Here is a 25377-nt window from a genome sequence, read left to right as displayed (position 1 = left end):
TCGGCCAAGGTACACTTTATATCCTCGGCTATACGAATGATAGTAGAGAATTCTTTTCAACAGCGTTTATAGGTTTCTTTGGTATACACGGTAGGGTCTAGTTGTCGAGCGAAAAGAGTACCACAAGGGCACACGCCACGAATTTTATCAATGACCGCGACACTGTCCCGCTGTATACATATTCCAGTAGAGAGAAAGAGAGGGAGCGCACTAGGAAAGGGAAGCCGGTCGCCGAGATCTGCATATTTAAGCCACAAGGGTCGCGACCCGCCGACCAACCATTGGAATTGCAAAGTTGCAAATTGGACTAGTTCGCTTCCTCTTTCTCTCTCGCATCGGTTCTCTTGTCGCGGGTCGGGGGGTGGCGTGCGCGAAACACCCTCGCCCCACACACTCGAAAGTTTTCGAATCGACTCGCGGACACTCTCGAGTATTAGCGCGCGTTGGGTGGGAAAGGCGGGCCCCGCCGTCGGCGATTAATGTAAATTTCGCGGTTTGGCGGAAACTTGCGGCTCGGACGAGACGAGCTTTCGAGGGCTCTGGACGGACGGCATCGGGGATTTTGGCCCATGTTTCATCCCCGAGGAGGCAATTTTCAGGGGCACGATGGGGGATAAATGTTATGCCGCCACGGTCACGTACTACTCGCTCCCTCTTTTCCCTACCACGGGTTACAAGAGGGCGCTAAATGCGCGATTGAGGCTTGCTCGAGTGAATTATTCGACTCGCGCCCGAGTCTCTCGGAATTGTGCTCATTACTGGGTGCGAATATGGTGCCGATGTACCATAGACTCTGTCCAAGTGCGATTTCACGAGCTTGAAATGGTGTATTAACGAGAAAGCCTTTCGTCCACTGCCAGTAAATGGCAATCCATGAAAATTTCTTGCCCTACATTAGAACTCCCGCGCACTCGGTACTTTTTTTTCCGTACCTACACCTGCGTGGGTTTGCGAACCGGAAAATAAACGTTTTTTCCAAATATTACGCTGGTATGTTATATGGTTGACGAATTACGCGCAGCACCAAAGAAACTCAGACTCGGCTGAAAATTTGAGGGAAATTGGGAGAAAGAGGGACGAAAGAGCGGGTACGCCAGCGCGAAATGAATATGTATACTCCACCAGACGCCCCCTGACGAGTATAGAGAGACAGGGAGAGGAAAAAAAGGGGAAATAGACTAGATGCGAAGCAGGGGTGGGTGCATCCAGGCAAATGGAAAGTTATGCCGCAGAAAAACGAATATTGAATCGGCAGACAAGCCCCCGAGTGTGTATGTGCGTGGTCGTCGGTATGGTATTGGATGCTCGGGGGTTGGGAAGAGGACCCCGTTGACTCGATGTCAGGGAAGCGATCTCGATCCTGTCCACGTGCATACACGGCTCTAGCGAATTCGGCCCCTTTTTTTCCCATCACCGTCCATCATGTGTAACCGACCCCACGCGAGCGCTCCTTTTTTCTGCGAGAAATCGATTCGCACTCACCAGTGTCCAAAGCATCTCTTTCGGTTGCCTAACCTTGAAAGTATATACAAACCGTACCTTCAATCAAGTTCGTTTGACGCGGTATTTTATAAATTAAAAGAAAAATCGTGGGAGAGTCTCGAGCATTAGCCAGAGTATATACCCCGAACTCCCGTAAATATTTGACGAAACGAATTCGTTCGCACTTTTGACAAAAAGAGCGAAAGCAACGTTTGCAAAACAAAAATGAGGGTGGGGGGTTGGGGAGAAACAGTCCCGGGATAAATCCGTCCGGGCGACATTTCAACCCATGAGGATGGGGCGACACTCTCCCCGTCAACAAACACAAATCTTGTCCACAGAGACGTACAAACTCCACTGGACGAACCTCGACTTCCGCGACAGGAGCGCGTCTACACACCCCCGCGCAGGGCCACAATCGCGTGAATAATGGACAGGCATCGGACGAGCGGGGGAGGGACAACAGAAAGAAGAAGCAGCACTCTCTGCTCGTTCGGTTCGAAAGAGGTGGCAGTGGAGGGAATTATTTATCGACGCGAGTGGAAGGAAGGTCGGAGCTAAATAAACAACGTCCCCGCGGAAGCCGATTTACGCCCGCGCCCCTCCCTTTGTTCCTTCCTGTTCCTCCCAGCACTGCACAGCCACGTTATATACCTGCAACCACTATGGGACAGCCGATGGTGCGAAAAGTAAATACATCTCTACGCTCCACTGGGGAGAGAAAAGCCGGGAAGGTATACAGACACGCTTGTGTAAAGTGGGTGAGCTTTACCTGGCGTTTTCTCAAGTGATCCCCGAGAAGCTTTGTCTCAGCGGGCGTATTTTTGCATGTAGGTATGTGGGTCGAAGCTCGCCACGGACAAATGCAAAGTCGGAGCTTGCACGGCAACATGACTCGCGCTCAATCTACTTGCTCCGTACACTAATCGACGCCCCTCTCGTGGTGAATCATATGCGTATACGTGCTATAAATATAATATTTTGCAAGCGCAGTCGCGGGGGTGATATTTACGTTTGCCGTGACATGATTTTCGCCCAAATATCCCTTATTTATCTCCAAGACGAGCACTGCACCCAAGGATGAGGGGGTTTTCGGCAATACCCGGACTGTGTGTTGTACATGCACGCCAATAGCGGATGTGTGTATGCACGAAGGAGACGGATTACTCTGGCGTATATACCCGTAGTCAACAGCGGCAGAAGCAATAAACGCTGGAATATGAGGGCAGAAGGTACACCCACGGCAAAGACAAAGAGGATGCAGGTATATACAGAGACGCATTGTACAGGGAAAGCGAATCGATCGGATAGGGAATCTGCGACCGAGGCGCCTGGCAGCTGGTTGCTTGGGATATTTTAGAGCACCTGTGCGAAAGTAAAACGTGCATCCGATCCTCGATTTTTTGTTTCACTGCTTGCCTCGACTCTTGTCCCTCGAGCGTTGCTAATTATTCAGGATAAAGTGGGGTCATTTTCGTTTCCCATGTGTATACCTGCTGTTCTCGTTATTGACAATTTGACGAGTTCACCAGACCACGAATCGATACATGGTGTCGCACCTTTGGAATTTTATTTTTCCTGCTCTAAATATTGTATCTTCGGGGCTGAAAGGAGGTATCAATCTTTGATGCTCACAAAGGTAAGATGGAATTTGATTTCGAGGCATAATATTCAAGTCTTTTGCGCGACGAAAGTGGGTGCAATCGAGCGCTCGAGCTCGTGGGTAAAATATTCAGGACCAACTGCAGCGCGTCCATTAGGAATATTGAATTTTGAATATCGAGAACATCTCGCTGTCTGTGTACTTACACAGGTGGGAGACCGAAAATCATTACTTTAGCACTCTGGCACGTGCATGAAGATAAGCGTGAGCAACTTTTTCCTCGTCTGTATAATACCATATACGCAGGTGTAAACAAACGTGAAAACACCGAGGGAGGGATTGGCAAAGATTTTTGCGAAATTTCCCCGGAGAAGCGCGCCATCCCATCAGGCACGCGCTTACCATCCAATCGTTATCTCGAAAGAGGGACAAAAAGCACGCAACAACAAACACACGAGCACATGGACTTCCCGTTAATATTTCATTGGGGTCCAGTGGGCCAGGGCCATCTAGCTTCCGGAGGGTGGGGGGCGTCGGGCGCACCGGAAGCGAGCGGATGCGCGCCGCGACAAAGCGTCGCTGCGGAAAAATCACGGAGCGCGCGCGGATAAACAGAGACCGTACACCATCCCTTTCTCTCTCTATCTCTTTTGCTCCGTCGATCTCGATGTGTACACGAGAGCGTGGAAATGCTCACGTATGAGAGCGCCTGGTACGTCATGGCAAAGAAGAGCCAGATTTTGGGTGGGCGTCCTTTTTCGCTCTCGGCTGGCGAGGAAAAAAAAACTGATTGTTTTTGTATTCATCAGGGTAATAGTGCGTTTTTGAAAAAAAAGTTTAGAAGTCTTTAGCTGACAACTCGATGGAAACTTGTTTATTTTCGCTTCGAGTGTACAATTCGTCACAAACGACCAACTTACTGAAAGTCGAAATTCCGAGGGCCATTTCTGTAGACACGAGTAACATGTTATTGCTGTTTCCACGTTTCGAAAATTAGTTATGGATGAAAAATTTTACTCGGATAAAAAAAACAATCTTTTTTTCATCAAATCTATGCGTTGAGCCAACTCGCAAAAATGTATTGTATGCACGTGTCAGCAGGGGCTGGCCATTACATAATATATGACAACTCGAAAAGCATGCAATTGTTGGAGAAGACGAGGTCACTCTCTGATACAAGCAAGTCTGTTGGCACTTGCTCGCGGAGTCGCTGAATGTGTGCAAAGGTACACCTCTGTGAGCCCGTGAATGAACAAATATTTTTATCGCGATAAAGTGTGGCTTAATCTTCGTGACAGAATACTTTAATCGTTTGGTCACCGTTTTAATCTCTGTAGCTACGAAGTTTCATTTCAATAACTCGAGGTTGTACATATTATATTTATGAAATGAATCTTTTTACCAGAGCTGGACGCAAATTTGGTCGCTTTATACCTACATTCAGAATTTCCTGTCATAATAATCTCTTTACCGATTCCTGCATAAGCTCTAGCGCGGAAATGGGATCTCGCGATTACTCGTGATGCTCGAAAAAAATGATGATTCAAACAGCCTTCGCTGCCGACCTTGAAAGACGATGGGTTTCAGGGATACTTCTTATCTCTCACTGCAGAGGAGACACTTTCTCGAGGTGGAGTGACAAAAATGAATAATCTCTTTCCCCCTTGAATACATATTTTTCGACACCCGCGTTCAAAATCAAATAATCAGAAGCAGGAGGCTTCCGACTGGAAATTCCGTCGTGTAATTCGTGTGAAACCCTCCTCCACCCCCCTTCATCGGTGCGGCGATTAAATTTTAACCTCGTCTGTGGACGCGTCGTCGTCTTATTTCAATTTGAAACTCCGGGGCCATTTCCGCAGGGGTAATTTTTTTTTTCTTTCTCTCGTAACAACGACTCGAGGAGCGAAAGAAGAGGCGTTGCGTGTGCGTCGGGGGTACGGATGGTGCGTGAATTCGACTCGAGGGGACGCAGAGTCTGAAGATGCGCGTGGTATTTCAAGTCGAGCGGAAATTCATTTAAATTTCGATTATTGCGTTTGGGGGTGTGTATTCGAAATTTTGGGGAGGGTAACGAACGATTGCTCGGTAGACTGGTGAGGTTCCGTTGGGCAGGCAAAAATTGGCTTGGAACTCGATGAGCTTCGGTGAAGAATTATGATGTTGTCTCAATAAAGTAGAATGTTGTTTTTTTTTGGTGCTCAGTATTCAAGCAGAATATTACATGATTGGGCAAAATTGTTGTCAAGTGTTTGAAATCAAGTATTTACATACTTGATTTTAAAAACTTTTTCTTTCTTTCAAACTGCATTTGAATACAAGTTGTATTTAAAAAAAAATGTTTTCAGTGTAAAGAAAGCATTAGACTTTTAGATAAATGTTTTATTTGAAAAAAAAATTATCAAAGTATGCCCAAGTCTGATAATATTAGAATGTAGTTGTATAGAATTTATCGCACTCACGATAAAACACGTTAAAAAAAAGAGATATCGGATGAAAGTGCTGGCCTGAAACATGAAAATAAAGACCACTTGGCTCTTAATAAACGTAATCAGAATAACGTTGATAAAAATACACGTCTATACGCACACACAAACAGAAAAGAAACAAAAAATCAGCTACTACACTTGTGATACCTACTAAGTACCGTTCCCTCGTCATAATCACACGATAAATTTTTAATTACTGCGAGCGATAGAACGAAAGCGAGTCCCAAAAGACCGACATGGCACCACAGCGTGGCAGAGTAACACGCAAAAGACGACGAGCAGGGGGGGGGAGCGTATATTCCCGGGTACGGAATTTTCTGTCACGAAGCCATAAACATCCCCACCACGTGCGACTCACACTTGGGGTGGAGGCAAAGCGAAAGAGAGAGAGAGAGAAGCAGCGCGTCCCATAATCTGCGCGCGCTATAGCGTCATTTAGATAAACTCGTAATCTAATCCTCGATGCTTCCTACGCCTGAAATATTCCCCCATGGCTATACCAAAGAGGGGCTCTGCGAGCGCGCCCAACCCCTTTTTTTGAATTTCGAAGCGTCGAATTTTAAATCGGATTCCAGCTGCGCCACGTGCACTTGCTTCTGTTACGTATACACACCTAACGGTGTATATAGGCGGTGCAGCTATAGCCCCGAAGTAATTTCAGTCTGATGAAGTTTTGCATCTGCAAACACGCTCTCCTTCCCCGTTTTGTTTATCACCTCCACCCTCTTTTCGGCTACACTGTCTGGACGTGAAATCGATTGATCAACACTGGGTAATATTTTTCTCTGATTCAACGATTTTCCCATTTGACTATGCGATCAATGTAGAAATTTATGTTAATGATGGTAATGAAAAAGGGATATGAATAAAAGTTTTAAAATTTTTTTTCGCTTCTTTGACGATTAATTGATTAACAGAAGAGCCATCAAACGCGGCAAAATGGGGCGTCTGTTTTTAATGGACCCTTAAACGCTGGTAACGACGCAGTAAAATCACCATACGTCTCACTACGCGTTGGACCGGCTGAAGGGACTGGAGCACGCAACGGTATAAGGTAACTTTACCTCCTGTAACGCTCAATTGTTCGAGAAAGTGCTATCTCCGCTCAGGCCAGCTTATACGTTACAACGAATAACCCCGAAGTCACTCGAATCGTTCTAAAAATGCAATATAAAAAAAAAAAAAAAAAAAAAAAAAAAAAAAATCAAGCAGAGCACGAGTCAAAAAGGTGTAGAGCGTTACGAGAGAGATAAGGAGCGAAACGTCCCATTTCCAGTTCCATGGAGCAGCGGGGAGTTAATTACCGAATGAAATTAAACAGCGGTTAAACCCTTCGAGACCGTAGTAATTATAAGACGTTACGAGGTGCGTCCCCCTCGGCCCTCAACTTTGGTTTTCCTCGGCTCGCGTGTACCACCCGACTCCCACCTTTCTCGGCCTTTTCTTCGCGGCCTCCCCTCCCCCCTCGTGGTGGCGCGTCAGTGTATATCCCCGAGGGCTGTTAGGTGCAATCAAAGTTACCCGGAGTTATGGAGAAAACTGCGGAGCGGCAGTTAATGTTTAACGGGGCTGTTAAATGCAGGCTCTCCTTACCCCCTCCAACGCCGTCCGCGTGGGTCTTCCTTATTCTCTACTTTTCTGCCATCCACCTCTCCAACTTTCGAGGGGCCGCTGCCAGCCTACGGCTGCTCCTCCGTCTTCCTGTTTTTTTTTTTCTTCCTCGCACGAGCGTGCAAACTTTTGTGCCATTTCGAGGAAAGTAAGGGGACAAAGGGTCCGTGCTTTTTCTGCAGCACCATTTTCATCCATCCCCCGGAAACGGAGCTGACTCGAAAGACATAAAGTTGATGCTGATATGTTATATGCACTCTTTTGACATGGACACGTGTAGCTGTGTTTTTTTCACGAACAACTTTGCACTCGTTTTCAACGTGTAACGTAGCTCCGTGGGTTTTTTTTTTTTCGATCTTACCGGCGTTGGATCGTCGACTGCTTCGGTATGACACTACCAACCACTTTGGTCCTCCTGCGTCTTCTTTTACGGCAATTTCCACCAGTGCCTCCGCAAGCTCGAAGTAATTTATTAAGTCTCGAGTGTGCGCCGGAACAATGTGCCTCGCGCGCCACCCCCGGGAGAACTTTCTTCTGTCCCGAGAGCGAGAGAAGCGCAAAGTTAAAAGCAGAGGAAGAAGAAAACAAAGAAAAAGAGAGCGTACAACCAGGGAATGAGGGGACCTCGAGCTTTTTTTTGCCTCCACCTCGAGCTTGTGCGCCAAACGTGCATTTTATTTCATCCCGAGTCGCGTCGCTTTTTTTCACCCCCTCGTTTCTCTCTGTACATTCATTTGACTCTAGGAATAGGCGAGCGAGAGAGCGGGTCCTAACGATGCTTTTACCCCTAAGCTCCGAGCCCCGATGAAGCTTCGAAGAGCCCAAGCCCTCCATCGTCGCGGAATTTTCGTCAGTGATGGTGTCTATTTTATCACGATTGCAAAGGCCCGTGTGTCATTAGAACAGAAAGGGCATTGAGAAAAAAAAAATAATAATAAAGATAGGCATTGAAGCGAAGAAGAAAAAGATACCGAGTGCCGTCTTTGAAAACTAGAGCGCGAATAAGCCAAAGTAGGCCCTTTACGACACTACAGCGCGCAAGCCTCCCTGGCGTTTGCGTCACGAGCCAGCAGTAGCCCTCGAGCTGTGTATGCGTCGTCATTTTTTCCTTCCTACTCTGGCTTTTGTCACTGGCATCCTCCATCCCCCCCCCATTTTTACCCGCACACACAGCCTCTCGAGCTCGGGGACACTTATATTCTCTCTCTCTCTCGTTGTATCTGATCTTCCTTCCTTTTTTTTGTACACGCAGCTCTTTCGCGCTGCTGCTGCTTTTTCACCTCTTTTTTTGTTCCTTCCTCCCCTCGACACGGCCCGTAGGCGCGCACACCGGTGGTTTGGGGCGCTCATTACAGGGGCTGACGCTAATGACGCTTACACACCACCCGGACAAAAGGGTGCGACAAGCCCACGCAGTGCTTATACTTGTATGTACGTATACACGTGACCTGCAGCACACGTGCTACTTGTGACTGTTCCCCCGTTTCTCCTCTTCCTATACTTGGCGAGCGAGTGCGACATAGAGACGGCAGTGACAAAGTTCGCCTCCACCACCTCATCCACGAAAACCACTTTTCTCTGTCAGTGCTGTAGCATTGCGCGAGAGCTTGACCTCGCAGCGGCAGATACTGTGCCGTGTAGGGTAATCCGAAAAATGTTGCCGAGGCGCGATTCTCGTGCGTGTCGCGTGTACTTGTATACATTCCACCCTTTTATACCTTGCATCACACCAACATAAATATGTATATATACCTACAGCTCCGTCTCACTTTGATTTCATTCCAAAGCCTAGGCACCGATGATGCGATTTTTCACGGCTCACAGAATCAAAGGAGGTCCAATTAGGAGGTATCGCCCACGCAATGGCTTCTAATCAATGATCCCCACCGGAAAGGAGCCAGCGTCTTAGTTGCCCTAAAAGACCAAAGGAGAGAAGAAGGGATGGTGTCGGCTAGGGGGGGGGCAAAACACGGGGAAATTAATAAATTTCTCGAGCTTAAGTTGCGAGGGACCCTCCCCTAAGTGCCGGAATAAAGGGCTCTCATAAATTTCATTGCACACGCGACGCCCCTGCCAAAAAGCGAGACACCGAGGAACGGGGCGCGTGCCTTTTCTCACCCCGTGGCGCGTCTTGCGTGTGTATACGGAGAGCCGGTAATAGATACGTCTTCCTTTCTCTCCTTTTCTTCTCGCAGACTCTCTCCGTGCCTCTAATTTATTTCGGAGACTACCCTCGCGATGATCGGAATGCGATTTATTGCGCAGATAGGGCGCACGTCGAGGGGTAGTAAAAAAAATGAGACGGGAGGGAGTGGTGGATCTGATTTTTTGACAATACCGCCGATGTACGATGCCACGGGATTCCGAGGTACGAGTGGCGTATGAATGATAATTTGACGTGTGTACCTACTGTAGAGGTGCGGGGCCAATTACGGGCTTTGCTCATTGTCACGTATTTGTGAATTTGGTGGCTGATTATTCAAGAGGAAGTCAACGTTGCTGAGCCCCACGACGTGAAATGCTGTGTGGTACACCGATTTTGGTAGAATAATATAAATAAAACGGTGTTCTAAATCGTTGGACGGGTGATAACGAGTATCGCTAACCATATGTATACATAATACACGGTATATCCAGGTGTTTCCAAGCGCTGCCGATAAAAAAATATCATAATCAAGGGCGACACTGGAGTCAATGTAGCTGTACGAGCTCGCGTGAGTCGACTCGCCCCCGTGTAATTCGAGGATCGTAAAATTGTTACGAGCGTATTTTCGCAGATTACACGCGGCAGGTATATTGTACAGGGGCGACGTAATGAGCTCGTAAAACGAAACAGCTCGAGAGGCGCGTAGGGTGCTAATGACCTTTTTATCAGACCCCCCCAAAAAAATTATCACCCTCGTACTGCCACGGTTGACCACTCGGAAAAAGGAGGGGGGTGGGGAATTTTTGATAAAAATTTGGGAGGGATGGTAGGAAAACAAAAGCTCATGCTGACGGCGAACCCTAAAGATGACGGGACGTGTGCACGCAAAAAAGGGGTCGTGGAGAAACAACAACGAGAAGGACACGAGTATAGGTGCAAGGGTGGCCACCGTGTGTACCTTGTACTCACTGTTGCATTGTTTTAAATGGCCGTCAGATGCCCGGAATTTATCCTGTTTTGCGAGCGTGACAAGCATCGTTAAATTTATTCATTTGCCGCTCTACGAGCCCTGAGGGCTTGCTGTTGCTGACCGAGTGCAAGGGGTATTTTTTTTTCTCTTTTAACGGGAAAAAAAGAAGCCCAAGCGAGCAAGAGAGAGTGTCCGCTTTGCCGTACACGATTAAACAATAGACCGCGATGATCATCATTGTAAGGGGATTCGGGTCGCTAAGCGCGGAGATGGAAAAGTAGAGAGACCGGCGAGGAAGGGGGAATAAAGGGGAAAAAGGTCTGATGATGCATTGCAAAAATTACGACGCTGCAACTGCGCGTGGCTACCTTTGCTGTGCTATTAATTACGAGGGTATTTCACAAAACGCTGAGTAAGGTTTTTTCAGGACTTTTTATTTTTTTATTTTTTTGTTCCTTTTGTTAACATTCCATTTGAATTTTAAGGATAAAAACTTATTCAGCGTCGAAAATGTACAGCCGTGGCTTGGAAATTTTTTGAATTAACGCTTGCTCTTTTGTACTTTTGTTGATGACGTTTCTCAGGACTTTTTAAAGTTTTATTCACGATTTTGACGTAGAATTAGTTTTTCCCGCTAATGATGTGGGTTAAAAAAAGTATGTACAATCATGAATAAAATTACGAAAAGTTTAAATGTCAACGTAAGGACGTAAAAATTTTAATAGTGACCGACTTACTGGCTCTTCCATCGTTATCCTGGAATTGACCTGCTTTCCCACCACGAAGTTTATATTCAATTTAAAGTATCCTTGGCAAATAAGAAATTAACATTTACTCATTCAATTTGTTTGGTTATTCTTGTTCTTTTTTCCCCCTTAAATAACACCTTGAAATTAAAATTCAATCAATTCTAGAAACTCTTGGGTTTTACCGACCCACAACTTAGTCATGTACTCGTATGAGCATCAGAATGACTATTTGAATAATTTACGAGCAACTTGTAAACAGTGTTGTTTTATTCATAAGCTTTGAAATAAAGGTACATATTTACCATTAAAATTTCAGTGCCCCAAAGGCAAAAAAAAAAAAAAAAAAAAAAATACAGTCTGCGTGTAAGAAGCCACGATACGCATCGTCATGGCCAAGTTGTAGTGGCGCAGCACAAAGGAAGGAAAAAAGAAATAGAAGGGGAGCGAAAATAAAGAAAAGCGCGAGGAGAACAAAGAGATGACGAGCGGAGAGGGCCGATATAAGGTTACGAAGGACCTCGAATTACACGAAGGGACAGGGCCGAGGACAGGGCATATTATACGCGTAGACAATGTACTGTGTGATATAAGGAGTCGAGAAGAATCTCATTCTACGCACTGACGGAAGTGTAGTCTGTTTTTTTTTTTTTTTTTTTTTTTTTTTCAAGGTTTGAATGACGAAGAGGTTGTCGTGTAACACGAGGGAGGAGGGCGAGGCTGATGATAATGGTCGCCGATCGTATCTGCATTCATGTGCGTGCACGTGTGGCTCTCTCGGAGCTTCATTTTGGATGTGGTGCGCAGAGGGTGCGTGGAAATTTGAAACTTTTTATGCTCGCCTGGGGGAGAAGAGATACGAGAGCGAAAGGGAGATTGCGCGTGTATGTGTGTTTGACCGCGTTTTGGTGTCGGCTCTGCGTTGATTTTTTTTTTTTGTTTGTTTCCGAGAGGGGTTGTTTCGCATTTTTTAACACAAATTCCACGAATCCACTGCGTTTGCGAGTTATTGCCAATTTTTCGGGGCTCAAACTAAACAAAAGTACTCTTCAAAATTTACTTGATGCTTTAAAGAGAGTGTACAACTATACACAAGTATCTTTTTCATAGGGTGGAGCACTGTACATTGCGCGAAAACAGCGTGGCTGAGCAATAAATTAAATGCAATGAGAAATCCCTTCACAAAACAATTTAGTCACGAAATACGGTAAAACTTTCGCGGTAAATTATGATACAAAATGGCCTTCTATAGTCTCGTTACGCATTACAAAGGAGAGTTGATTACAAAGTCCTTTGTCGCATTAAAATCGAAAAGATAAGGTTGGACATAGCAAACTGGGAAATCCCATCATCATACTTTACCTTGCAAAAACTCCTTTTTTTTTTTTTTTTTTTTTTTTTCTGTAACTCTCTTTCAAACGAAAATAAACCCTATTGGGAGATGACGCGTAAGGGCTCTCATTGGCCAAAATACCTAATCGATGAACATCCTAATTGGTGCAACGCATTCGAGGTATCCACGATGCATCCTACGCTTTCCGCCTGAGCATTAATTCCCAGCCGTCGTGTACCTATACTTTTCTGGGGCGCGTTCAGTTAGTCGTGCATTCTCTTTGAAACATCAAGATATTCCAACAAAGAGCTTTCGATACTCGAGCCGTTCGTGCTAGAATTTCTCATGTTGCACGGTAGTAAGTGTGTACCGGCACTGAGAGCTACCGCAAGTTTCTTCGATAAAAAAGTTCTTTGACAGTGATCTGCCAATTATACTGAATTTGCCTTTAATCTCGCCATACTTGTTCGCGAATCGTGCAATGTAATACTATTAGTTTGCTGATGGTTAAGTAATTGAGAATATTTAGTTTAATGAAGCTTCGAACATTATTGCAATACTTAAAAAAAATACATTTTCTTCTTTGTTTTTTTTAGATTGCCTGGTTCACTATTCCATTGACCAAATATTTTTTTACGCAACATTGGATATTAATTACTTGGTATTGAGTCAAACCAAGAGACAATAGTGTACGTTTGATATTTTATTTATTTAATCACATTATACAAGTTCTCACGGGAGTTGACACAATTGTTTGTTTAAACTAATGCAATTGAAAAAGCCTTGACTGCAACATAATAATACAATTGATCGACATATAAATGGCCTAATCGTTCCATTATGTGTTATACAATTACAGTAGATGTACACAACCAAAGTTGTCAAGAGATCCCAATAACCATATATGCGGGGACTAAATATGATCGATCAGTAGGTATGGATTTACTCGAATAAACGTACACGTAGCATTGATTTCATTGCGAGTACGACACCTGTTCGTACACTTGGTAGGTAACAGATGCTACTGTGTTTGGGTGAACAATCAGAATTGGTTACAAAAACTGAGGGGAGTATCTGGTTTCGGTAGAATAATAACCATTGCGAAACAAAAATGTTGATTTTTTTTTTCCCCCAATTTAAATATAGTAGGAGAACAAAAAGGGTACTTACCGGGCCAAATTGTTCGAAGTAATTTTTGACGTCCTCCAGCGTCGTTGGCGCTGAAAGCCCGCCAACAAATATTTTCTTTGTCCTCGTCACCATCTGCAACAAAAGAAAGACAAACGTACTTTGTAACGTTAATATGTACCAATTGCCTTAGTCGAAAGTCAACACTTTCCGCGTCGAGCCAACACGGTATTCATTAGGAATCACTTAAAATTAACGCGAAAAGAGTGGTACGACCGGAAATGAAAAAAAAAAAAAAAAAAAAAAAAAAAAAAAAAAAAAAAAAAAAAAGAAAAAGACAAAAAAGCGAGGAAAGAAGAAAGTAAAGGTGATGGACGATTCCTCAACAGCACGTACTCATTAAGTCAGTGCCATTGTTAGTTGACAAAGAAGCCCTTAAGATTGCCGGAACTTTTAATCCCCTGGTTTTTTTCCCCTCCTCTTCCATTTTCCATACCTTTGACCACAAAACTCTCGCGCCATTCTCGTCTCATTAATTTTTTTTCCCTCCCTCCCCACAAAGAGACAATTCCATCGCTTAAATTCTCATGGGAGTGATTAGTAGTACCTGTATATAGCGAGAAAAAGCGATTTAAAAAGTCAACGTGGGAGCAAAGGAAAATAATTAAAAGACAACGAAGAAACCCGTCGGTCAGCTTTACCATGCGGCGAAAGGGGGAGGAAAGGGGGGACGGTCCGACTAACGATTCCCCATCTTCTTTTTACTTGCTTCCTTTCTCTTTTTCCTCCCCGGGCCACAAGTTCGCCGAGCTAAGGCGCGTAATGGCGGTACAGCGATGGACCGGAAGATCCAGCGCAAAAAAGGACACGAGCCGCGCGAAGAAATTGATAAGGAGGGTAGGATGAAATATGAACGGCACAGACGGACTCTCTTTGTCTGCTGGGACATTTTCAGATGGGATACGTGCGCGTGACATTGATGGCACTAGGAAGCCGCTGATACTGTTTATCCCTCTTGGGAAGACTCGCGCACTACGCACGAGAAACAGGCATCGGTCAAAATAAATAGTTACCTCGAGAATAGTTATTTATAATTAATAAACATACACCACGCGTTACTCTAACTGTACAATAATGAATCGTCACCATTGACGGTCGTTCACGAATTTTACTTCTAAAAATCGATTGCAATTCTACCACTCAAACGAAATATACAGACAAGGGTGTCCCTCTATCTTTGCGAGGGTAAATCTCAAATAAATGGGGGCATGATTATCTCGTGAAACCCATCAATTATCGCCGATGCTCGGCTCATTGTGTAAACTTTGTGCGCGCCACCGTCCACTTTCAGGGCGCACTTTGTTACTGTAACGCGTATACATACGCACTTTTAGGGTTGCCAAGTGTCGTATACACTTTATTCAGACGCAGCGTTTACACTCGCACCTAATCGTTCTTGACCACAATGCGAGTCCTGGCTCGGAAGAGGAAGCGAGACACGGCCACCCAAAATTTTTCTCTCTGTCTGCTTCGTTTTACAGATGCACTGGTGCACAAAACGAGAGACCAGATGCAGGGAAGGGTGAACGCCAAGAGTTTCATGTCGGAATAAATAGGCGCTACGCCGGTGAAAGACCGAGCCATAGTCGGCGATGGAGATGAAGTATGTGGGTATAAGTACGCATGCAAAAAAAAAAAAAAAAAAAAAAAAAAAAAAAAAAAAAAAACGAAAAAGACGAGGAAAGAAAGAGAATATTCTTTTACTCTCGGCTCTCACTCTGCAATCCGCTCGATTTTACGAGCGACGTAACGCACATCCACTAGGCGCTACAGTCTACTCCCCTCGAGCTGACTCTCACCCCCTTCCTCTCTTTCCCACTACTCTTTACACGCATGCATCCATTCAGTCGCAGACGTGCAGTAGCACCAACAGCGGAGAGGAATTCATTTTCAGTCGAATGAAAATGATAAAGTGGAATGATTAAATGGACGAGAGAGGGGGGCTTCCTTTCGTGACCCTAGGGGTTGTGGAGGAGGGGAGGGGGGGGGGTTGAATTCGCCGGCGTTGTTAGCTTTTTTTGTGCGCCTGTTGATCTTCCTGATGCGCTCCAGTTTCCGGGATGATGGCACGAGGGTGCACATTTAGCTAAATACGGCTCTTGTTCTCAATAAATTTTTACACCCAAAAACACTCGTAATGGAATTCGAGAACAAGCGTTGATTTCCATAGTTTTTCGTTTAATCATCGTATATTCATCAAAGTTTTGCAAAGGTAGGGTACATTGTCTCTTGTTTGAAACCGAAGCAGGAAGAAGAAGAGCGAGCAAAAAAAAAAAAAAAAAAAAAGCTGAGTCGACGGAGGTGAAGGCACATACATGGCGCTCTTGTTCCACGAGAGGAAGAAATTTCCACCCCGGTGATTTTTTTTCTTTCCCCCTCGCTGCGATCTTTAGCTGTCTCCTTCTTTCACTGGCGCGCGCTCGGTCGACGTTTTTAAGAAAGGCAGCCGCGGAGAGCTATTCGGCGATGACGGAAGGAGCGAGCGTCGTCCCTCTTCCACGTCACAAAACTTCGCTGCCGCCTGTTGGATGCGGACTCTGCTCGTTCGCACGGAATTCGTCCCGACGCTAAAAATCGGAATGACTCGAGGAACGGGAGGGGGTGAAGAAGTACAAGTTAAGGAAGGAGAATACGAGGGTAGGGGGAGAGTTTCGCGTTAAAGTTGGCGACGAAACAAAGAATTTTAAGCGGATTTGCTCGTGGCTTGCGGGGGCGCCTTGTAGCGACACACGGAGGCGTCTATTAACGGAATCCGAGAGGGTCGGAGGGAATAAAAGAGAGCCGGGAGGTGGGAAAAAAAAAGAGCGCGGAGCACTAAGTTTTAAAGTAAATTAAAGCGGCTTCTCTCGAAGGACTTTTTAAGGAGTGTGCACGCATGAAATGACAGAATTAATTGCAGGGACACCGAGACGGAGGAGAAAGGACGGAAGGAAGTGCTGCTACTTCGTTTGGAGGATGTTCGGTAATTCCGTTGAGTAATTTTTTAAATTCTTTCTTTGGGTGTCCTTATTCAAAGCTACGTTAGATCGAGTATTTGTATGCTTTTAATATGTCGTTTGGCTGATTATTCCAATGTAAGTTTTTAAAACATATCGATAAATTGGGTAGTTGTTCAGGCACTATTCGATTACTTTTTTAATACAAAGTAACGCGTATACCCAATTGAAAATATATAGCAAAGACCTATGAAAGAACATAGTGAGCGAGTACTGGGACCTATTGACCTTAGTAATTTTTGTAGCACTAGTCGACAGTGTAGCCTGATAAGAAAAAAAAAAAGTTCTCTCATATCTCGGTTAATCAGCCAAAGTTGTATTATGAAAATAAAATGCTCTCGTTCGCGTACGCGTCGCACGGATCCACTTTGTACAAGAGTGATTCTCCCAGGGATCGAGTCGAGCTGGATATCTTTCCCTCTCGTTCGTGGAGGAGTTTGCTTATTCGAATGGAGCTTTTCTGTGCAATACTCTTACGTATATATACCCCCACTCTCCCGCGGCTCCTCGAGCCACCGCGGCCCTTTCTCTCTCTTTACAAAAGCCCTCTCGGTGTCGTGTATATATATACACGGAGCTCTCGTTTCTTCCGCTCCCTCCCGAGAGAAATTGAAGCTCCTCCGATAGGCTCTTCCATCACCGATGTGTAAAAAAAAGCTGAGAACGGGGGATCAAGGACAAGGAGCTTTATCCGAGTACATTATCTCGCTTTTACCTCGACGCTGCGTTTGATGCGCCCGTTATGCTTATTCTGATTACACTTGACGAGCTTCTTCCCGGGGCAACCAAGAGCCGAAATTATGGCTTGAAGAAAAATCATGGGCGAGACCCAGTTTCGAGAGACGCGCTTCCGCGGGTTTTATTGCCCCGAAATTTCCTCGACTAATTAAATTCCACCCCCAACAGGCTCCACGTTCGGAGCACCCTCGTCACACCTGACTTATTTTGGTCTTCAACAAGCCATGACGTGCATTCGGAGAGAACAAAACGAGACAAGAAAAAAAAAAAAAAGTGACAGAGGAGTTTGTTCAAATCCACGAGGATCCTCTGTCGCGGCGTTAAAACTAATTAAAGTCTCGGCGTCGGGGTTTTGATTGTTCCTTTTTCCTTGGGTTTTACGATTCACTTGCACTTTGTCACTGGCCTATAAAAACTTGACGAGTCGCCGACGCGGACTTTTCTTCCCCGGAGTAGGTAATTACACCAGTTTAGCGTCTTCGATCGCTCGTGCAAGCCGAGCCTCCAAACCAAAATCAGGACGAAAGCAGCGAGAGTCGACACCCGTAGCTGCCCGTAGAATCAAGGTACGGAAGCGAAAGGTTTTCTCTTGTATATAAACGTAGCGAAGGTTAAAGAGCAAGCAGAACTCGTGAGGGGCTCACCGATACAATTTAGATACGAGCCCACGATCAGGATCTGTGGCCGCAGCAGCTGCTGGATTTTCTCTATCTGGCTTGGCGTAATCGTTGAGCTCGGTATCGGCGGCTTGTTGCTCGGGAGGGAAGCCAAGTGGGATTAGTTTAATTGCCATGGGAAAATTATTAGCCCGCGCTCGGAGGTGATATTCCCTGTGTCCACAAACGAGGCGCCACCTCCCAACGAGATGAGCTCGGGTACAGTTGTTCCATTAAAAGAGTGTCACTCGGATACACCAGAGCTCGCTTTTCGTCGTCTCGTAATATTATGCAAATGCCGGCGGGCCATTGTGATTTTACAACTCGGCCAGGTATACAGTTTCCGATCTCCCCGCATTTGCAAACTATTTTAATTTTTCCAAGTTGATATCACGTGGGGAGGGGGAAAGTTTTTTCCGAGCAGGGCCAAAGGGGATGGGACCTCTTCTCCGTCAATGTTATTCTTTGGAAAAGTTAATATCGAATATTCTTCCCTCTCCGGGTTGAGGGAGGGAGACTCTCTATTCGAGGTTATCAGCTAGCTGCCGACGACGACTTCGACCCCCTCGTATATATACATTGGATTGGGGAAGAACGCCCTCCTTCTCTCTTTTTCGTTCCCTTGTTATTATCCGAGCCGCGCGATCTCCTCTCTGTCCGCGCGCCACCCCGACTCCGAGGCCTGCGGGAAAATTAAAATTATTTGTGTAGATTTCGACACTGCCTCCGGTGAGCCGAGGGATGGGGAGTAGTGCACGCGCTGCATTAGCGGATTTTATATTAACAGAGCCGATGAAACAGGTGAGTCTCGATTTGGGATGCTCCGTAGATTCACGTCCAGGTACAAGTATCTTGTAACGCTTACACAGTTGTGGTGTTTATCTACGCTCGAGTTGCTTTTTTTTCCTTTCAATATTGAGCTCGAGAAATAAATAACCCCCTTAGCATTGTAGCTGGTGATAACACTCTTGGTGAAAGCACCCTTGGAAAATCCTTGCAACGGGAGGGAGGTACAGAGAAGTTCATTAACTAAATGGCGAGGAACTGCAATTTCTCGGGCTGTCTCATTTGATAAATCAATATCGATATCGAGAGCTAGAGAGGAGGAGGAGGAGTGCGCCTGCATTAAAAGCTTTCGGAAAATTACATCCCCCGGGAGCGGGACTAATTTATCCATCCCTCGGCAAAAGGATCTCTCTTGAACTATGTACGAGCGGAAGGGCAAAGGGAGGAGGGAGTTTGTGTGAATTTTCATCCCCATCGGGGCAGTGGAGCTCCGTTTCTGGAACCTGCATAGCCCACCCTTCTGCAATCAATTTGTTAATTCGGCCGGCTTAATAAGGTCACTCCTCGAATATTTAGCGTAGCTCTGTGGCACTTTGGATTAAAGTTAAGGAGAGCTGGAAAGGTGTGCCCACTTGATCGGTAGCTGCTGTGATATCACCCGTCTCCTTGCAATTAATTTCATCGACAAATGGTTCGGGGGAAGGAGGGCGAGCGTGTCGTAACTGTATCGATGGAGATGTAGGGGTTGGAAAAAGGGGGAGGGACCCCGAAACGAATCGTCAAGCGAAGTAAAACGGTTATCATCCACCGGCTTACCAGTACTTACTCCCTCTCTCGATCGATACTCCTCTTCTCCTGAACGCGCGCGAATCGTCCTTTCATCCCCCATCGACGAGACCGACTCTTTTATTGTCTTTTTTTTCCCCGCTTCTTTGTTTCCCTCTTCAGGTATTTCTTGGCATCAGCCGATTCTTATCCCGCACGAGAACGCGAAATTATTCCGCGGTGCTTTTTACCCTTCCTTCGGTGCCTCTTCCTCCCTCGATTCCGCACTGAAAACCCGTCGGTGCTCATTCGTTCGGTTGGCAAGGGCTCGTCAGCTCGTCGCGGCCCTTTTCCCAGCCACACCCCCGCGTCTATCGTCTCCCTTTCACGTCTTGATCCTTTGTTTTGATTTTTCGTGCTGCTCGTTGTGTCTTTGACACAGTATGCTCAATGAACCCGGCATCGAGAAAATGCACACGGACTTTAAGTTATTTCCGGAGAATTGACACCAAGGACTTGCGAGATATTACGCAAGGACTTGACGAAGAAGTCACAGGAATTCAAATGACCCGGAATCCGAAAATGATAAGTTAATTTGATCGCGTCGTTTTACTCTATATTTTCGTGCAAGCGTCTTAATGTATAATATTAGATTCAATTAACTCAGTGACCCAAACTTTGGGTGAAGGTCAGTGAATTGTCAGTATAGCTAGGAAAATTTGGTTTGGAAAAGAAAAAAAACCCACTTTGTACTATCTATAAAACTGACTACCGTTTTGTAAAAAGTATTAAAGTGTTTTGTAAATGATACTGTGGTGAATGATTCGGTAAAGCGATCCAACAAAAAGACTTGATACAGATATTTGAAAAGTGCAAGTATTTCAACTTGTCTACGGTTCTTCAGCACTTTGTGTGATTTTTCAAGCCATCCCTAAATACGTGTCGAAGGGGTAGGATTTTGAAGTATTTATCTACTTTTTTATCCACATCCATACCGGATTTTTCTCTACTTCCAATAAAGAATTATCTCCCATTCGGAAGCTTTCGTTATTTTGCTCTTATCCCGTGTACAAATGCGTGCCCAAATTGTCAGAGATTTTTTACTTCCCTTTACGCATGGGAAGTATCCCTCGCGAGCACTACGAACGAATCAAATGTGCGTCGTATTCCTTATTTGATTCTCTCGATTTGCCAACAAACTCTCGCCCCCTTTGTGCTTAACGTCCTCTTGGTATGGTAATATCTACTCTCAACCGATGAGGGAGAGCAAGAGAGCACCCTCTGATCGGTGTAATATGCGGGGGAGGGTAAGGGGGCGGTACGATTTTCACGGGGACAAAACATTTTCATTACCCCAAGATAAATTTACATCCCTCTCAGGAGTAAAAAAAAGAAGAAATAAAAATCGTGGGAGCTCCCCATCCGCTCTGTCTTGGCATGCGCGTGTATAACGTTACACAAGAGATCGGTTTTCATTAAATGCACGGGCTGCGTAACAATGATGGATGAGTGAGCGATGATAAAAATAAAAGTTGGAACTTGATATTATTCATGCATAGAAGGGACGGTGAGTGGTGGAATTTTTTTTTTTTCTGTAGAAAATCATTTTTGTTTGTGCTTTCCGTACTATTTATCACGGGTTTTCCTATAAAATTGATCGCATCTAATCTTTTTTTTTTTTTTTTTTTTTTTTTTTTTTACATTCCACCCGAAATAACAGGAGCATCGTGATAAAAGTAACAGTAAAGTCGAAGAAACATATAAATTGAAAGATAAATAAGGGGGTATTCACGTAAAATACGTACAGCACAACCCCACAAGGTAAAAACGGAAACTGATGTGTATCTGTACACGTCGTGGTGAGCTGTAAGTATAGCTTCGTGGGGCATTCCAGCGATTCATCTGTGCTACCCTACCAGCACAACTTTGACGTCAATTCTCCCGATCGTTTGCACCCGTTTTTTTTCGCTCGACCGTAGATACGTATACCCGAGATCACCTGTTGCTCCTCAAATTTTACCATACAATACAACCAAACCGCGAATATGATACGAAACAAAAACGCTTTTCTCCCCGAGTGGCGAGGCACAAAAAATATTTTCCGAAAATCCCCACCGATGCATACACACACGAACATATCTCCCCTCTTTGGCCATTATTCTTTTTTACCCTCGCAGCTTTCTTATCTCGCCCACGTCCTATATCTCAGCGGTTGCGCTCGCCAATCTCCAACGCCATGTCCAGCCGGCAGCAGTGGAAGAGCAGCGCTTGCAACCGTTGTAGAGGGGTGGGGAAAAAAAAGGGATGGGGCACAGAGAAAGAACTTAAGAGGGGGAGGTGGTTCCTAGCACACACACGCGCGCGCCGGAAGAGCGGAGCAGCCTTTTACCAGCTCTTGGCCCTACGCGAACCGCCATTTATTACGGCGCCGGCTAAAGCTCGCCTCCGGAGGTTGGGACGGCCGGGTTGGGGCTATTTTTCATTCCCGATACCAGCCGAAACGTTTTCGATGCTGAATTTTCGAGGAGGGAAAATTTTCACCGCCCTCAAAGATAGTAAAACAGAGAGAGATGGAAGACTGGCTGTTCCCTCCCCCCTTGCTAACGAGGATTTAGATGAAAGTGAATAGATACAGAGCCGTGAGCTCATTATTTTCGATCGGCAAAGATTCGCGGAGACGCCCGCTTTGATGATTGTTGTCGAACCATGTAGTCCCGTATTGCGCTTCAGGAGGAGAAGAAAAAAAAAAGGAATTTTCCGGTCTCAAACGCGGTGGTATAATATACGTACTTTGGCTCCGATAATCATCTCACTATTTTCGAGAGAACTGCAACGTCGCTTATTTTTGCGCAAGGTCACCCTGCCCCGCGTGTGCACGATCTACATCGACTCCGAGTGGTTGAGGTCTCAAGGACGCTGAAACAGAGTACGCGCGTTGTATACGTGTAGCTGTACGGTGTGCAACGAGAGCAAAAAATGTTGTCATCGCCAGTAGAGGACGGAGAGAGAGAGAGAGAGGGTCGGTGCGAAAATTTTTGCAGATGCTGTACGCGAAACAATGGGTATACATGTGTATGCTCGCGCGCACGAGGAACCGGTCTCTCGCTCTCTCCCCGGGCCTGGCGTCTACACTCTCGCTTTCTTCTTTACTTCTTTTGGCACTCGCAACCCTCGAGGAGCTCCTTTTTTTTTGGCCCCTCGCAATAATCTCTATGCGTCTACTCGCGAGACCGTCTCTCTCTCTCTCTCGGACGCTGGAGTGACGAGGGATTTTTTAAGGGGAAGCACGAGGGAAAAGGAGCCCAACGGCGCGTTGAAGGAGAAAAATGGTTCTTTGGGGTCGTATTAAAATGCATGGCTCCGCGACCACGAGGCACGTCCACTTGCGGAGCGGCGAGATTTTAATTTTAACAGCGGCAGCCTGGGTCTGTATGTACGTACCCGGTGAGCGCTGAGTGATGTGATTAAACGATATTAATGAGAGTAATGCGGAATCGGATAATTACATGCTTTTATTTCCATTTTTTTTTTTAATTTTGTACAATCCGTTTTTATGAGAGAGTCCTCTGCCAAAACAAAGCTTACTTATCAGAGTTTTTTAATTGCTAGGAGACAAATCAGAGATATACCGTGCATCAAGAAAAATTGCCCGTCGGAGTGCCCGAAGAGACGGTCGACGGAATCGCGGAGTGAAATTGCTGGCAAGGACATTTGGCACATTCGCGGGCGTCGCAAACAATTTTTGCCCATTTTTGGCATCCTCGCTGGCGTCCCTCTTGCCTCCTCCGTTTGAATTCAATCAAGCGACGAAGCGACGGCTACGTAATATCCACGTATTTGTATCGACTAGCGATCCAATGCCAAGACACACCGAGAATTCAATAAGTCTTGCAAATCCATGCAAGTACATTATAGATACACGCAAAGGCTTGTTTTTTTTATTTATTTATTTTTTTTTTTGTGACTTTGTATTTTTTGAGTATCGAGACGCGCACGGGTCTCGGACCCCTACTTGCAAAGCCGAGCGATTATTCGGGGAGCCCTTGAAAGGGTGCGTCTTACCTATACCTGCGTCCCTTGCTTGCCCTGTGGAGTAGGTACCGAAACTTCCATTCAATTTACAAACACTACTTGGACCCGCTTACTACGACTATCAGCCTCTCCTCTTCGGTACCAAATCCACTCCATTACGTCGTCGAATAGTGGCCCGCGGACCTTACCCCTCCCCTACATAGCAGCGCTATCTTGACTTGAACTGTTTGAGTTGCGACTTTACCGGATTACCAATAAGGAATCCAGTTTCTCGCTCGGCCGTACCTAGTCGTCAAGCCACGTGGGCTGTGTATACGCCAGACAGCTGAAATATGCCCTCGCCAAAGTCGGCTTTGTCTCGACTGCTCTTCCCATCTTAATGCCCCGCCCTCCACCGCCCAACTCTCTGCTACTCTTTGTTTCTTTAGTGGAGAAAATTTACAAATCACATTGGCACTTTCGAGTTTCGTTTAAACGTTGGCATGTCTTTGGCAAAAGCAATAAGGACAAAATAATGAGTTGAATGAAAAGTTACGTAAAAAAAAAAAACATCCGGGGATCACTCGATAAATCGATGATGGGCAAGAAAAAATTTCTCACATCAACCTGCAAAAGCACAAAGGGACGTCACTGAGTGAAAAAAAATCCCTTTACCTGGCTCGTTTGCACGTCTTTCCGATGTCGTTTATTTTTTTAATCTTCAATCTCGATATTCTGCCTTATAATTTTTCACAGCCCCGCCATACATCGCACGCCACTGTGCCCCGGGAGCGACCCTTTGGCGTTTTTTTCCCTCCCTTCCACGAGTATCCCTCGGCTCCCGTCCGAAGATCGCAATATCGATCGACCAATGTCAAACGCACACACACCCATGCACTTTTAAACTCAAAGGTGAGGGTATATATGTACATGTATATGCATGAGGCTCGCTCGCAGGCTCGCATCATCTTCTATTTTAACGCTTCCTTTGATCTGCATTATCGTCCCGGCGTGAGAGGGAAGGCTCGCTGTTCTTCATTTATGTACACATCTGAAAAAAAGCGCCTCGTTCGACTTTTAAAAGAGAAACGCTGCGCTGCCACTTTTTTTTTTTTTTTTTTTTTTTTTTTTTTTCTTTCTTCCTGCCAAGAGCTCCTCTTTGCCGCCAACGCTTTTGTCCATAATTTTTAATACAACGCACACACTCTTCCTTTTTTTCTTTATTTCATCCTTTCAACTCCCGTATGCTCGAGAGCTCAACGCGATTTTGCCTTTTTTTATTGCGATTCCCCATTTATTAAAATATTATAGCCTATTCGGCGACTTGACGAAAGTTTCGACTAAAAATTCCTGTGGCCGCTTTCTCCAAAACTCAAACAGACTAAACTGAAATAAACACCATTTAGATTGAAAATTTCACGTGAAACAACAACGAAATCATCGTACATATAAACGTACCTTGATCCCTATAAATGCCCCTCCAATGAGCCTTTCGCCGCGACATCAACTCGCACTGCACGCCCGCGAATTCTATATTTGCAAAAGCCAGACGAACGTATACCGAGGACAAAAGCGACCAAAAAAACAACCCAAGCCTGGTCCCCTCGAGGAGTCGCTATATTAGCGCTCGCTCGGATGTTTGCTTGGCAACGTTGACGACCACGGTGATGATAAAAGCTGTATCGTGTCTACTGCAAGCCTGTCGAGGGCTTTTAAACCAATCACATAATAGCAAATCTTCCTCGGAGGAGCGAAATAAAAATGCAAAATCACTCCTCGGCATGACGGCAATGTACGTGATATCTTACCCGTGAAGGCACTCGCGGCGTTTACCGGAGTTTCCCCCTTTATCGAATA

General features: G+C 45.5%; 1 protein-coding gene across 2 annotated transcripts in view; it reads right to left on the bottom strand.

Moving 5' to 3' along the window:
* Rbp6 (RNA-binding protein 6) overlaps positions 1–25377 on the bottom strand; it is a 590998-nt gene that overhangs the window by 144403 nt on the left and 421218 nt on the right. For both annotated transcript variants that reach the window (XM_089593560.1, XM_089593561.1), the window contains exon 6: positions 13551–13643. In XM_089593560.1, coding sequence (XP_089449686.1) covers positions 13551–13643 — 93 coding nt within the window. The remainder of the gene's footprint in view (positions 1–13550; positions 13644–25377) is intronic.

Source organism: Copidosoma floridanum, unplaced genomic scaffold (genome assembly GCF_036245765.1).
Source record: "Copidosoma floridanum isolate Cflo_tuat_1 unplaced genomic scaffold, Cflo_Japanese_pri ptg000019l, whole genome shotgun sequence".
NCBI lineage: Eukaryota > Metazoa > Arthropoda > Insecta > Hymenoptera > Encyrtidae > Copidosoma > Copidosoma floridanum.
Note: the sequence above shows the minus strand (reverse complement) of the source record. Positions and strands in the feature narration are given on the sequence as shown.